The sequence below is a fragment of the Nannospalax galili genome, unplaced genomic scaffold (genome assembly GCF_000622305.1).
Source record: "Nannospalax galili isolate Female #2095 unplaced genomic scaffold, S.galili_v1.0 scaffold945, whole genome shotgun sequence".
NCBI classification, from domain to species: Eukaryota; Metazoa; Chordata; class Mammalia; order Rodentia; family Spalacidae; genus Nannospalax; species Nannospalax galili.
In genome coordinates, this window is record NW_008352650.1 from 1,555,247 (window position 1) to 1,570,980 (window position 15,734).

Here is a 15,734-nt window from a genome sequence, read left to right on the forward strand (position 1 = left end):
GGTGGGAGGAGGGGGTGAATATGATAACGCAGGTTTTTATTTCCAAGTTTAATCAGAGCTCACTGTCAGCACCTCAGGCAGGAAACCAGCAAGTCCCAGGGGAGTGTAGATATGGGTGTGAGGGGCAGAGTCAACAAAACCCAGTGCCCCTTCTGCCTGGGAAGCAAAGCAGTTGGATCCTGGGGAGTCCTGGCACCCCTCTTCTGAGCTGCCCAGAAAACCTGGGGGAGGGGGCTCACTGGATGCAGATCTGGACCCTGCGGCGAGGGGTGGGGGGGAGGTGTCACTCAATCTCATCACATACATAGCTGGATTCAGGGAGGATGGAACAGGGTTTCTCTAGGAAGGCTGCCTATACCCCATCAAGACTGTCACCCCAACTGCCATGGTGCACTCAGGAAAGAGGGGTCTGGGACTCCTCCAGGGACGTGGCCACCGGCTGTTCTGCACACAGGCTTTTGGTTGGTGTCTTGGGATGATGTGGGAAACCACAGGCAGGAGGTAGGGGCTGGGGTTCCTTATAAAGGAAAGACCACCTCTCTCCAGAAGGTCAGGGCAATGCCAACGATGCAAAGGACCTGTGGGCAGGCGTCCCTGGAGTGGAGCATCTGCAGCACACACTCTGAGCCCCACCCACTCAGCAGTGCCCACCCTGGTTGGCTGGCTTTCCTGAGCCAGAGTCCTCAGCTACAGCTGGCTGCCTTCGCCTTGAGGGCAGAGCAGGGGTGTTGGGTGGCGGATGGCTGGGCAAGCACAGTGGGCAACCACTGATGAAGATGACTCAGGGAGGGGACCCGCTGATGCACACAGGACCAGAAACGCACCCACATATGTGCACCCATGTGCATATATGTACATGCATACATACATGTACACTGTGCCACAGGCATACATATAGGTACACACATGCACACTGGTGCACACAGGCATGCATTCAGGCACACATGCTCACACACATGCACATGTGTAGCTGGCTCCCGGGAAGCGGAGGACAGAGTCTCACCTGAAGAAGAGACGCAGGGAGCGCATGTGACCCAAGTCCACCCGGAACACTCCGCAGATCTGCTCCAGGGCACACCCCCTCTGCGGCTCATCCCAGCGGGGTGTCTGCAGGAGGCCATTGCTGCCTGGGAACCGCAGGTTGGCATCAGAGCTGGAGGGGGAACTGGCAGAGGAGGTCGTGTGAGGGCTCTCTGTTCTCACATCTCTGCCATGCCAGTTCCGGGAAAGGATGAGGCATGGGGGGGGCATGTAATATACACCCCAAGCTTAAACACACAGGATAGGACCAAACATGCCTTGTAGGAAGCCACACCCCAGATGCCTGTGAACGGATGGGCGAGTGGATGAACGTATCCCATTACGATTCATGTGCAGTGATACTTTCATTTGGACTGGAAAGCATTTTCTTGATCAGACTCTTTGTACCTTAATTAAGTTGTCAGAATGACCAACAAGGTTTCATTGACTCAAATCAGCTGAAATCCTTGCTGGCGACCTTGGGGGAGTTATCAAGCCTCTCTGGGCCTTTGCTGCCTATCTATAAAGTGAAGATAACAAGGTATAAACAACCACGGAACGCTTTGCCCGATCCTTGGAGCCTTCGAAGGGCAGCTACCCTGTTCATAGCTCTGCATGGAGCCTCTGCATGGGTTTAGACTTGTTCTCTGTTTCTGAGAAAAACAAAAAACAAAAAACAAAAAAAAACCACCCTGGTTAGGTGTATGATTTGGTGAGAAAACACTGGGGTTACTAAGATTATTAACAATATTTAGCACTTAGTAAAATGTGACATGCGCTTGACCCTGGGATACCCACTTTTCATGTGCTGTGTGTACGTGTGGATGTGGGTGTGTGTGCGCGTGAGCTCGCACATACATAAAACTTCTGTGCGTGCCCATGACCAAGAGGTCAAAGGTCAGCTCAGAGTCTCTCCCAGAACCTGGAGCTCACCAATTGGCTAGGCTGGCCAGCAAGTCCCAAGGAGCCCCCCAGGCTCTGCCTCCCCAGTGTTAGGATTACAAGAGTAAACCTCAGTTGAGGAATTTCCTCTATCAGACTGATCTGTGGGCATGTCTGTGGGGTATTTTCTTTATTGCCAATTGATGTATGAGGATCCAGGCCACTGTGGGCAGTGCCATCCCTGGGCAGGTGGGCCTGGACTGTATCAGAAAGCTGGCCAGTGGGGCGAGTCAGCAAGCAGCATTCCTCCATGAGCTCTGCTTCAGCCCGAGCCTCCGGGCTCCTGACTTGAGTTCCTGCCCTGGCTTCCCTCAGTGATAGATTGTGACCTGGGAGTTACAAGCTGATAGAAACTTTTTCCTCCCCAAATTGGTTTTGGTCAGTGTTTTAACACAACAGAAAGTAAACAGGATTAAACCCGGGTTCTCACACTTTTATAGCAAGCACTTTATGCACTGAGTCATCTCCCCCGCCCTCTGAGCTGACCTTTGACCGCTTACTAAGTGCGTGGAATTGTCCCACTGCTCAGAAAATGAAAGAGAGGCTAGATCTGCCCAAGGTCACATAGCTAGCAGGTGGAGCTAATATGGGAACCTAAGCTCTGGCCTCTTGAGTCTGCAGTGTGGCAACACCACCCCCGCCATTCTGCCTTTTAAAGAAATCCATGAATTGGTTACATTTTCTATTGCAAGATATATTATTACATGGACTCAAGTATCACAGGTTAAACCCTGGGTCTTGAGATCTAATAGTCATGTTCTGCAAATGACAGCTCAGCTATAACCCAAGTGAAGGCAAGAGTCAGCCTCAGGTGCCTGGCCTGGTCACAGTCAGCTGAAGCAGAAGCTCTCGAGTTTATCACCATGGGAACAGGTCCTGGGGAGGCCTGGGCATAGCCCCTATTTCTCTCAGCCACCAAAGAGAAAGCAAGGCCTTTAAAACCTTTCACAGCCTCCAGAACACCAGGCCAGTGTACGGTGTGGCTTTTCCTCCACACTTGTGTTAGGCAGTCAGCCCAGCCGGGTCCCCCCGCAGAACGAGGATGTGCACAAGTCCTCCTAAGTGCATCCTGCTGCTCTGTACTGTGAAACCATCCCTTACAGTCCAGGTAAGGGCCTGTCAGCCACCACCGCCCACGTCCTGCAGGAGGCTCCCGAGTACAGGGACCATGGCACACTCTCCTGCAACGGTCTCTCTGCCACTACCGCACTGTGCCCCAGTGCCATCCGTCAATACCCACATAACTGTCAGCATCCCATAGGGCAGCAAGACATTCACTGAGACAGGGCCTAGGCAGAAGGCTCCTGCTGATCACTGAAAAGGCAAGAGAAGGGGAGGACAGGAGGGAAGTTGATTTCAAATCAGGGAAGAGAGGGCCTGCAAGCCTTCCCAATAGTGAGCCACCAGGTGGAGGTCTGCTCCACACCTTCTGTATAGAAGCTCCTTGGGGGCAAAATTTTGCAATAATTAATTGATTCTTTCATTAAGTCAAAGACACAGTGCTTAGGAGCCATGGCCAGGGCTACAGGTTCAAACTGCAGCGAATCTGGGGGAAACCCTTGGGCCCCTGGCCATGCAGGACCCACCCTAGCAGGCACAAGGCTTCTAGAAGTATGTGATTTTCCCAGTCTGGCTGGTGTGGGCCAGTGGCTCCCACAGCTAAGTTTCCAGCCCTAGCTTGGCACAGAAGATACCATTTATTATAATGTTCAGGCCTGGAAGGGAAATGAGAAATGTGTATGTGGGCTGGGGGGATGGTTCAGTTGGTAAAATGCAAGCAGAAGAACCTCAGTTCTTTCTCCCAACACCCAGGGAAAAACCCCAAAAGCAAACAAAAAGAGGCCTGGTGTGGTGGTGGGCGCCTGTAACCCCAGCACTAGGGAGGCAGAGACAGGTGGATCCCTGGAGCTTGTCGACCCACCAGAATCAGGGTGCTCCAGGTTCAGTGAGAGATGCTGTCTCAAAAACGAAGGAGGAAAATGATTAAACTCTGGCCTCGACACACAGGTGTGTACACGTGCGCACACACACAAACACGTGCACAGAGAAGTATTTGTATGTATTGCAAACAGTTCGGTTTGTTTATAAAACTATTCAGTGAGATGCATTAAAATGAAAAGGAGAGCTTATTCAGGGGCAACTCCCGAACTGCTGTTCTGTCCTCCAGGCAGAATGGAAGACCGTAGGCTCTAAGATATGAAGCATCGCTTAGTCCCCGTATATTCTGAGACCACCAAAGACCAAAGCAGAAATAAAGACAGCAGTCAGAAACTCCTTCCAGGCAGACCGCTGAGTTCATTCCCCACCCAGAAAGCCTAGAGGCCACAGTCCCTGCAGAGTGGTACCTGTCCTCCCTGCTAGATCCCAGCAGGCCTGGCTCTGACCAAGAGAACTGGAAAAGACACTGTCTAGGTTTCAGGGACTGCTGCAGGCTCTCCCGCCCATCAAGACAGGACACAGGAGATGGGTATAAGAAGTGCTGAACAGATGGCCAGTGGTGTGATCGGAGGCCACCTCATGTGGTGGCTGTTAAGTCCCTGGGTTGCACTGAGGGCCCAGTGATGAAGCCTGATGTAGCCAGAGGGTGCTGGTCTTCAGAGAAACCTTGAGGAGCAGGAAGGGGCCTTGGGGAGGCTGGGCTGCACGGGCCGCTCATGGCCAGGGTGTGCATCACTTACAACGTCCTAACCACTGAACTTTCTCATTTACCTCTGTCCTGAGTTGCTGAATCGCTGAAGGAAGGGTGCATGAAGCCCGGGTTGTGACTCCCAAGCTTGCCAACTGACTCACTGCCTCAATTAACTAGTGAGTAATTATCCCCCAAGGGGCTGCGAAAGGGCTCGAGCAGATTTCTGCCTGGAGGCACATTGCCTGGGAAGGTGTGTGGGACCCCCTGTCTTTTGAGGATTCTTTCCTGGGTTGGAATCAGCTCATCTCCTGGGGAACTAGCAGATCCTTTCTGCCCGGGCCTCCACCTGGAGTGTTCTGTATGGTTTTGGGAAACTTTGGCTTGCCCCATGAGTACCAGGAGGATGTGTAGGTCTTAGAAGATCATGCTGACTATGTGTGATGTGCCGGGGACAAAGACGGGACCAGGGAGACTGGAAATAGCGCCACCCTTTGGTGGGCCTTGGTCAAAGCTTACAGCCTTCAGTTTGTAAACAGATAAATAATAAACCACGGTGTGTCGAGACAGAGCCATGGACTGCTGAGTCAAATGCTGATCTGAACAGGTAGTGTGCTGTAGGAGGCCAAACGGTGATACAAAAGGGGAGCAACGCAGACAGTAAAACGCTCAGGAGTTGGGGCTGGAGAGACGGCTCAGTGGTTTAGAGCACTGACTGCTCTTGCAGAGGACCCAGGTTCGGTTCCGAGCACCCACATGGTGGTTAACAACCATCAGTAACTCCGGTTCTCAGGGATCCGACGCACTTTTCTGATCTGTGTGGACATTGCACAACATGAGTGCACTTACATGCATGTAGGTAATACACTCATACACATAAAATAAAATTTTTTAATTTTTTAAAAAAAAATCAGTGGTTGCAGGGAGGAGAAGAAGAATGAGCTGTGAGACACATTGCTCGGGACAATGGAACCCTCTGCATTGCCGTCACCATTAGCCCAAACCCTAAAGAACACGCAACAGCAAGAAAAAGCCTCCTACAAACCACTCACTCCGGCTGATAATGACCCAGAAGTGTAGGCCCACTGACTGTCACGTGCGTACCAGACTCATGGTGGATGCTGATGCTGAAGGGGCCGGGTCCTCACGGAACCAGGGCAAGTGGGAAATCTCTGCTGTGAACCTGAAAATATTATAAAACATAGTCCAACCGAGCTAAGTGTGACGGCACAAGCCCATAACAGCAGAGATGGGGACGGGAGAATCAGGTCAAGGCTAGCGTGAGCGGCAAGGTGACTGTGAGGCCAACATGAGCCACACAAGATCCAAAGAACAAGCCTGACATAACCTGCATATTATAAAGTTTAAAATGTAAAACCGCACATAGAGCAGAAGAGTGGATGCCCCCAGGAAGATGTCTAAAAGAAAAGACAAGTCACAGGGTATCCAACACAAGCAACACGCTCAAATCTACAGCAAGAACATTAACACAAGAGATTCGAGAGGCTGGGGGGGGGGAAAAATAACGGAGGGGTGGGGGGGGGGGGGGGGGGGGGGGGGAGACTGGTGATCGTTTATTTTTATTTTTAATTTTATTATTATTTTATTTTTTTGAGACAGGGTCTCTCTGTAGCCCCAGCTGTCCTAGAACTCACTATGTAGACCAGACTGGCCTTGAACTCACAGAGATCCACCTGCCTCTGCCTCCCGAGTGCTGAGATTAAAGGTGTGGACCACTATGCGTGGCTAATTTATTTTCATTATTTTAAAACCCTTTCAAAAATATTTACTTTTAGTTTTTAATTTGGTGTATATGTATGTCTTCATGTGTGTGAGTGCCTACAGAGGCCAGAAGAGGGTGGGGGATGCCCAGGGGCTTGAGTGACAGGCAGCTGTGGGCATTGGGAACAGAACCTGGGTCCCCTGCAAGAGCAGCAAGGGCTCTTAACCACTACTGAGCAATCCCTCCACCGTGAAAATGACGATAATTCAAAGATTATAAAATCTAAGCTGGTTGGGGCTTGAGAGATGGCTGAGCTGTTTAGAGCACTGGCTGTTCTTGCAGAGGACCAGGGTTTGGTTGCCAGCATCCTCATGGTGGCAAACTATCATCTGTAACTCCAGTTTCATAGGATCTGACACCTATTTCTGGCCTCCACGGGCACCAGGTATACATGTGGTGTATTTCCATACATGCAGGTAAACACACATAAAATAAAAATAAATAAACTTTTTTAAAAAAATGCCCCCCTGCCAAAAATCTAAGCATATGGAGTGTTGTACACCTGTAATTCTAGAACTTGGAGGCCGGAGGATCAGGCATTCAAGGTCATCCTTGGCTACACAGTAAATCTGAGGCCATCCTGGGCTCCGTGAGACACTATCTTGAAAATAAAATATAACAAATGAGCAAATACAGCCAGCAGCGCGTATACTGCAGTCAAGAGTTTCAGAACGGACACCACGACACAGCTTCGGGACCTGCGGGAGCCCGGCCGAACTCTCCAACGGCAGTTTGGATAAAATGTGAAAGCCTTAAAGTATCTGTATGCCTTGACCCTTTCCTTTCTAGCAATTAATCCAAGGAAAATAGACACAAAAATATATGCACGAATAGGTGCAGAAAATGTATTTTTAAAAATTCAGCATTTGTTTTTGATGCAGAAGGGAACTTGCTGAGGTGGAGGAGCCTGCACATACTCTACAGTTAGCAACAGTGAGGAACGATGGAATTGTTTCCCCTCAAAACCAGGAGCCAGGTAAGGATGCTGGCTTCCACCAGTTCTGTGGACACTGTACGGGAGGCCCTCGCCCCTGCACAAGCAGGAAGAGGAAGGGTGAGCCACAAGACTGGTTTAGAAAGAATGCAACTGTCTGTGCCTGCAGAGGATTTGACTGTTTACATGGAAAATCTCTGGGGAATTATAAAACAACTTTTAGAACCAGTCAGCGAACTGAGAAAGTTTATAGGATAAAAAGTTAATATAGAAAAACTGATCGTATCCTTAGACCAGCAAGAAACAACTGGAAAATGAAGCAAAATATTTAATTTATAGCAGAAAAAAAGTCCACAGGCTGGGGAGACAGTTCAGTGGAGAAAGAGCTTGCCATGTAAGGCATGAGAGCCAGAATTTGGATTGAGAACTCATATAAAAACCCACATAATCTCAGTGCTTAGGAAATGGAGACGGGGTCCACAGAGCAAGCTGACTAGCAGAATCAATGAGCTCTGGGTTCAGGGAAACCCTGCCTCAGTAAACACAGCAGAGGACGGTCAAGGGAAAAACCTAAAGTCAACCTCTCTCTCTCTCTCTCTCTCTCTCACACACACACACACACACACACACACGCTCAAATACACTCAAATATACATTAGAATACAAGTCTTACACATACTCAAATACACATTAGAATACACATCACAAACACACACTCAAATACACATTAAAATACACCTCTCACACACAAACACACATTAGAATACACATCACACACACACACTCGAATACACTCAAATATACATTAGAATACACATCACACACTGAAATACACATTAGAATACACATCACAAACACACACTCAAATACACATTAAAATACACCTCTCACACACACTCAAACACACATTAGAATACACATCACACACTCAAATATACATTAGAATACACATAATACACTCAAATACACACTAAAATACACACACACATGCACACACACACACGCACACACACGCACGCACACACACATACATACACAAGCCCACACAGAATATTTGCGAGTTAGTTTAACAAATGAAAGTCAAACTGAAAACCACAAGATTTCTGAGAGAAATCAAAGCTGCCAGTGACGAAGACGTGCCGTGTCATGGATGGAAGGTCAGCAACCCCATGGCAATCTTGACAATCTTATTTCTAAATTAAACACGATCCCAATCAAACACGATCCCAACTCCAAACGCGAAAGACCTAGAACATCCACCGCGAGTGCAAACGTGAGCGAGGTTGAAGGCTGACCTCACTCCGCAGCTTCCAGAAGCACGGTGATCGGGAGAATCTGGTATAGAGGGAAAGACAGATAACGGTGCACAGACAAGTGTGGCACAGAACCGGGTTTACAAGTGGACGTGATCAACTCAAGCCTGACGGGGCAAACAAAGCTCGTGGAAAGAGCTCCTCTGCCAAAGGTGATGTGTCAACTGGAAGACGCCATGAGATAAACTGATGTCCGTTCCTTCCTCATCCAAAGTTAACTCAAAATGGATCACAGATCTAGAAGTAAAGTCTAAAACTGTAAACCTTCTACAAAATCCCATGACTGAAATGACAACCTTTGTAGGTCAATGATATATGGGATTCAATCCCTAGACACACACACACACACACACACACACACACACACCACCCTTTCTCCCACTCAGTTATCTGGTATATTTGTATACAGATGGCATCACGTAAGCGTGTGTGCAGATAAAGTCTTTGCCACCAAGCCTCACAACCTGAGTTCAAAGCTCAGGACACACATGGTAGAGAGAGAACTGACTTGGGCAAGTTGCCCTCTGCCGCACATACAGAGATAAATAAATAAATGCAAATTAACAAACATAATAATCATTTTAAAAAATATTTGAGACCTTGCACCAGAATCCTCAAAGGTTTTCTGTGACCTAAGACCTTGCAACAGGGCTCAATTTCTGATGCAGATGCTCACTCTACAAACCATAGAAGTAACTAATTAGAAAACTAAACACATCTCTTCAAAATGCCCCCATTGAAAGCAACAAAAATGCAAATCAGTCTGGGAAAAAATTCTCACAAAACACGTTCAACGGGACTAGTATCCAGAGTATGTGTAAGAAACTCTGTGGTTTTCACTGTTGTTTTTTTGAGACAGGGTCTCACTATGTTGCCCTGGCTGGCCTGGAACTCACTGTGTAGACCAAGCAGAGATCTGTGTGCCTCTCCTCCCTAGCACTGGGATTAAAGGTGGGCACCACCATACCCAGCTGTATAACGAACTCTTAAAATGCAGTCAGCTAGGCATGGTGGTGCAGGCCTATAATCCCAGTCTTCAGGAGGCTGAGGCAGGAGGATCACAGGGCAGCTTGGGCAAACGAGACCCTGATGTGTATCATCAAACCACCGCAGTCCTAGGTGCTAACCAGGAGGACTAAGTTACAACTACGTGGAAAGACTGGATGTGTATGTGCACAGAGAGAGGGGGGAGGGAGGGAGGGAGGGAAGAGGGAGAGAGAGAGAGAGAGAGAGAGAGAGAGAGAGAGAGAGAGAGACTAGGATTGAATCCTGTCCTTACTTTTTGAGACAGTCTCACTGAGTGGCCCAGGCTAGCCTTGAACTTTTAGTCCTCCTACATCAACCTCCTGAGTAGTTGGGATCACAGGAGGCCTGGCTTTCCTGTTGAAAGCATTTTTAAGTGTAGTATTCCGTGGTATTCAGTGACATCACAACACCGTGCAGCCACTGCACCCTTCCACCTCAGAACTCTTCCCTGGTTTTTGGATCCCTAGAAATTACCATTCTACTGTGTCTGTGAATTTGGTGACCTGATAGCCTTGCCTGGGTACTAGTTTTTCTGTACCTGGAGTATTTTACTGAGCACAGTGTCCTTAAGAACGTCATTCCTGGGCTGGAGAGATGGCACAGCTGTTAAGAGCACTGACTGCTCTTGCAGAGGACCCGGGTTTGATTCCCAGTACCAACATGGCAGTTAAGAACTGTCCTTAACTCCAGTTCTAAGGGAATCTGACCTGCCTTCTTCTGACCTCCACAGTATTGCATGACCCAGGTGCACTCACATACACACGGGCAATACACTCATGCACATAAAATAATAAAAAATATTTTTTAAAAGAAGAACTTGGGTCCTTTCCAAGGCTGAGTAATATTCCACAGAATGGATGGACCACATTTCATTTGTTCATGTATCTGTCTACTGCATCCATGATGCGCCCGTGAGCACAAACATCTCTTAAATCCCATCGGTACATACCCTGAAGTGGAAGTGCTGGATCCTAAGGTCACTCTGGACTCTTTTCTGGAAGGACCCATTTCCCACAGCAGCTGTTTGCACTCCGCCCACGGGGCACAGGTTCCTTGTCAGCACTTGTGATTTTTCTGCTTGGCTTTTGCTCTCACAGGAGTGGTGCAGAGCAGGGCGCTCCCTGCGACCACCACCTAGAGCTAGTGTTATACACAGCTGTTAGCCATCTGAATTGGGTGCTGGGAACCCAACTCAGGTCCCCTGCAAGAGCAGCAAGTGGGGGACTGGAGGGATGGCTCAGTGGTTAAGAGCACTGGCTGCTCTTGCAGAGAACCCGGGTTTGGTTTCCAGCACCCACATGGCAGCTAACAACAATTTATATCTCCAGTTCCAGGGGATCTGACACATTCTTCTGACCTCATTGGGCATTGCATGACACAGTGCACTTACATACATGCAGGCAAAACACACACACACACACACACACAAAATAAAAATAATAAATGCCTGCAGATGTCAGAAGTGTTGGGTCCCCTGGAACTGGAGTTATAGATGGCTGTTAGCTGCCATGTGGGTGCTGGGATTTAAACCTGGGTCCTTTTCAAGAGTAGCCTGTGCTCTTACTGCTATCTCTGCCACCCCACAAATAAAATATATTTTATTTAAGAGCAGCAAGTGTTCTTAACCTTCTGAGCCATATCTCCAGCCCCTCAAAAGAATTTTTAAAACATTCAGCAATACAAAACCCTACCGCTGCCAAATTTTCAGCAGTAGAGAAATACTTGAACATAACATGGAACATCGTATGTTACACCATGAAGCCATTATAAGATATTTTCTTTTCTTTTTTATTTATTATTTTTATTTTATGTGTACACATTTATTGCCTGCATGTAGGTAAGTGCACCAGTGTCGTGCAATGCCCGCAGAAGACAGAAGAGGCTGTCGGATCCCCTGGAACTGGAGTTATGGACACTTATTAGCTGCCGTGTGGGTGCTGGGATTCAAACCCGGGTCTTCTGCAAGAACAACCAGTGTTCTTAACTGCCATCTCTCCAGCCCCCATTATAGGATATTTTTATAAACGTAGTGACCAGAGAAAATATTTACACTCTGTGTTAAATGAGGAAAATATGATTCAGAATTGTATGAATTGCATGTCAATATAGTCACACACAGTACAGACTTAGGTCATCTCTCCGTGAACATGGCATGGAAGTGGAACATGACATGAACACTTTAATAATGGACATCTCTACATGGCACAGTTTACATTCATCTCGTTATTTTTTCAAATGCTTGCTTTGTTTCCTAATGGGAACATTGTATCATTTGATCTTCAGAAAGGCTAATCTGATGTATTCTTATCTTTTTTTTTTTTTTAAGAACAGGAAGCCTGAGTCTCCATTTATATTAGAAAACCACCAATAAGGATTATTTAGAAAAAGAAGGAAAGGGAGCCAGGTGCGGAGGTGCACGCCTGTAGTCCCAGCACTTGGGAGGTAGAGGCAGGAGGATCCGGAGCTGAAGGTTATCCTCAGCTACATAGTGAGTTCAAGGCCAGCCTCGGCTACACGAGCCCCTGTCTGAAACCCAAGGAGCAAAGAAGGAAAGACAAAGGTGTGCCCAGATGCTGGACGGTCTCCATGGCTATGGTTCTCCAGGCTCCTGGGGCTGAGAGGCCTTCTGATACCCCAGCCCAGGAGTGACACCGCTAACCCCCTTGGTGACTAACTGTATCGAGGATGTCGTCAGATGTCACACATGGCAAACAGCAGCGTGGGATGGACAGCGACGTGGTTCGGGTAACTGGTCTTGGTATGTGACTTCCAGAGACGAGAACGACTTAGGAGACAACCCACCCTGTCAAAACCTCTGAGGAAAGCCCCTGAGGTCCGCTTCTCCCTTCGGCCCAGGCTTTCAGCTCATCAGGTGCCTTCATCTCTGCGTACCAGAAACGCGGCCCCAAGCCTGGCATCCCACAGACTCCACAGCCGGTGGGCTCCTCTTCCCTTGTTTCCCACACTGGTTTCCTAGGCTGCGGTTAGGAATGGCGGCCAGAGCTGGCTTGGAACCTCAGGGTGACCCTTCACAGTTCTAGGGACCGGGAGGGTGACACCAAAGTGGCAACAGGGTCACAAGCTCTCTGAGAACTAGGGAAGGCTCCCTCCTGGGTAAGCTGGAGATACCGTGATCACAGCTGCCCACATCCCGGCTGCCTTTGGGCAGAGATTGACAGGGTCGATCTTGAAATATACCCCAAAATACCAAGGATCCAAGAGTCAGAACGTTTGGTTCCTAAACCTCCTGACTCGCCAGGCTACAGTAATCGAGACGGCGAGGTCCTGACGGAAGGGCAGACACGCAGATGAACACAACAGAACCGAGTCCAACGTGAGTCCTCATGCTGACCGCCGATGGGTTCTGACAAGAACACCCCAACAATCCAGCGGCGGGAAGGACAGTCTTCAACAAATGGTACTGGCACAGCCAGGGAGCCACACGCACCAGAACAGAACATCTCTCACAGCCCCCACAAACTTAACTCAGGCTGGGGAAACGGCCCAGTGCGGGAGAATACTTGCAGAGCATTCAAGAGGACTTGAGTTCAAATCCCCAGCACCACGTTAAAGAAAGAAAAGCCAGGCATGGCCCCAAATGTGTGTGTAACCCCGGCTCCAGGGTGGCAGTGGTGTGGGAGGATCGCTGGGGCCTGCCAGTCATCAGCCTAACTTCAGGTCCGGTGAGAGACTCTCAGGGAAAACAGTACAGAGCAATAATGCAGGACACTGGCGCTGCGCTTTGGCTTCTGTATGCCTGCACCCGTGCACACATGTTTACATACACCACACACACACACACACACACACACACACACACACACACACACACTAACTCAAGATGGAGCAAAGTCCTAAAGTCCTAAGCATAGGAGCTAAAATCAGGCCAGGCATGGTGGCACCCACCTTTAATCCCAGCACTCGGGAGGCTGAAGCAGGTGGAACTCTGTGAGATAGAGGCTAGCCTGGTCTACACAGCAAGTTCCAGAACAGCTGGGGCTAAAGGAAGACCTTCTCTCAAAACAAAACAAAAAAATCCTTTAGAAGAAAACACAAGCAAGCACAAATCTTGACGTTGACCAAGACATTTCCTTGACGACATCCAAAGCAGAAGGAAATAACAAGATGAATTTGGTCTCCCTAGTCCCAGCCAGGGACTCCGTCAAAAATCAAACAAAATGAATGGTTTTGGGTTTTTTTGTTGTTGTTGTTGCTGTTTTAGCTGCCATGAGGATGCTGGGAACCGAACCCGTGTCCTCTGCGAGAGCGGCCAATGCTCTTAACCACTGAGCCATCTATCCAAGCCCCCGACACTGTTCTTTCTTTGAAGCACAAAAATGTAGAGTTTGTTTTTGATTGTTTGTTTGACAGGGCCTCCCTAGTTCCAGCCCACTGGACATCACTATTTGGACCAGGCTGGCCTCCATCTCTTAGAGATCCACCTGCTTCTGCCTCCAGAGAGTTGGGATTAAAGGTGCGGGCTAGTACACCCAGCATGTAACTCCAGTTCTAGGGAATCTGACACCCTCTTCTGACTTCCCCAAGCACTGACATGGGTGCACTTAGAAAAATCAAAAACAAAATCTTACACACATGCAGTCTCACTTACATACATGCAGGCAATACACTCATACACATAAAATAAAATCAAAATAACTAATTTTTTTTTTTGTCTTTTTGAAGCAGGGTCTCCCTGCAGCCCCAGCTGTCCTGGAGCTCACTATGTAGACCAGGCTGGCCTTGAACTCACAGAGATCCGCCTGCTTCTGCCTCCCAAGTGCTGGGACTACACCCACCCAGCAAAGTTCATTATGTAGCCCAGGTTAGCTTTGAGCTCCTGCTCCTCCCACCTGAGACTCCCACCACCTGGCTACACAGCAGCACTGTTCACCATGGTCCAGGAGAAGAAACGACAGAGGTGTCTACTGACTGACGAATGAATGCCCAAAGCATCATTCACTTGTACAGCACGGTCAGCCATCAGCAGGAACAGGGCCCTGAACAAGCTACCACAGCAGGCTTTTGTTTGTCATTTTAAGACAGATCTCATGGGGGCTGGAGAGATGGCTCAGCAGTTAGGAGCACTGGCTGCTCTTGCGGAGGACCTGGGTTCAATTCCCAACACCCACAGGCGGCTAACAACCATCCGTAACTCCAGTTCCAGGGGAATCTAACGCCTTCTTCTGACCTCCGCAGGCATTGTATGACGTGGATGTACTTAACACACATGTACTTCATACACATAAAATAAAAATAATAAAATATTTTTAAAAATACAGAGTCTCACTACGGAGCCCAGGCTGGCCGGGAACTTGCAGCAATCCTCCTGTCTCAGCTTCCTAAAGCTGGCATTAGAGACAAACACCACCATTCCTGGCTTAGACAACCTTGATGAAGACCTTGGAAGTCCCTCCCCACCAGCCGCACAGTACGATTCCGTTTATACAGAACATCCCAAATTAGCAACTCAGGGACAGGGCACAGACTGAAGTTACCACAGGCTGAAGGGCAAGGACTGCAGCAGGCAGGGGGGTTATCTTTGGGGTGCTGAGAATGTTCTGGAATTAGACTGTGTTAATGGCTTCATGACATTGGGAACGTTCTATGTACCACTGAAACAGGGGCTTCAGCCACACGCATTGCCCTGGTCAGAGGTTCCTACGTCCCCTCTCGTCCCTGGGTCCCTGGGTCCCCCTCTCCTCTCTCTCTCTTCTAGAGAAAGAAAGCTTTTGCACTAAGCTGACCTGAAAAAGAATCTGTTCATTCAACAAAGGCTTCTGACTCTTCTCAGACCTCAGGTCACAGTGCCCATGGGGAGCTTCCTGCTGACGAGGCAGGGTAGGGGGCGGGGGATGGACGATGTGGCCAAATGGAACCAGCACCCATGTGAACTAAAGATCACAGGCAGAACGGTGGGAGCCTGGGACCAGTCGATCAAGAGCTCCTGGGGAGACCTCTAAACCCCACACATATGTTACACGAGATCAGTGAGGCAGAAGGAAAAACACCCGTCCTATTTGTCCTGCCCCAAGACGCAGCCCCTGCGGAAACAGAAACTCAGTTTGCTGGTAAGTTGCTCCGTTTAGCTTC

The 15,734-nt window shown here is 48.8% G+C and overlaps 1 protein-coding gene across 5 annotated transcripts in view; it reads right to left on the reverse strand.

The window, feature by feature from the left end:
* Tbc1d16 (TBC1 domain family member 16) overlaps positions 1-15,734 on the reverse strand; it is a 104,504-nt gene that overhangs the window by 14,755 nt on the left and 74,015 nt on the right. For all 5 annotated transcript variants that reach the window (XM_008849676.3, XM_017802342.2, XM_017802343.2 and 2 more), the window contains exon 4: positions 1,004-1,165. In XM_008849676.3, coding sequence (XP_008847898.1) covers positions 1,004-1,165 — 162 coding nt within the window. The remainder of the gene's footprint in view (positions 1-1,003; positions 1,166-15,734) is intronic.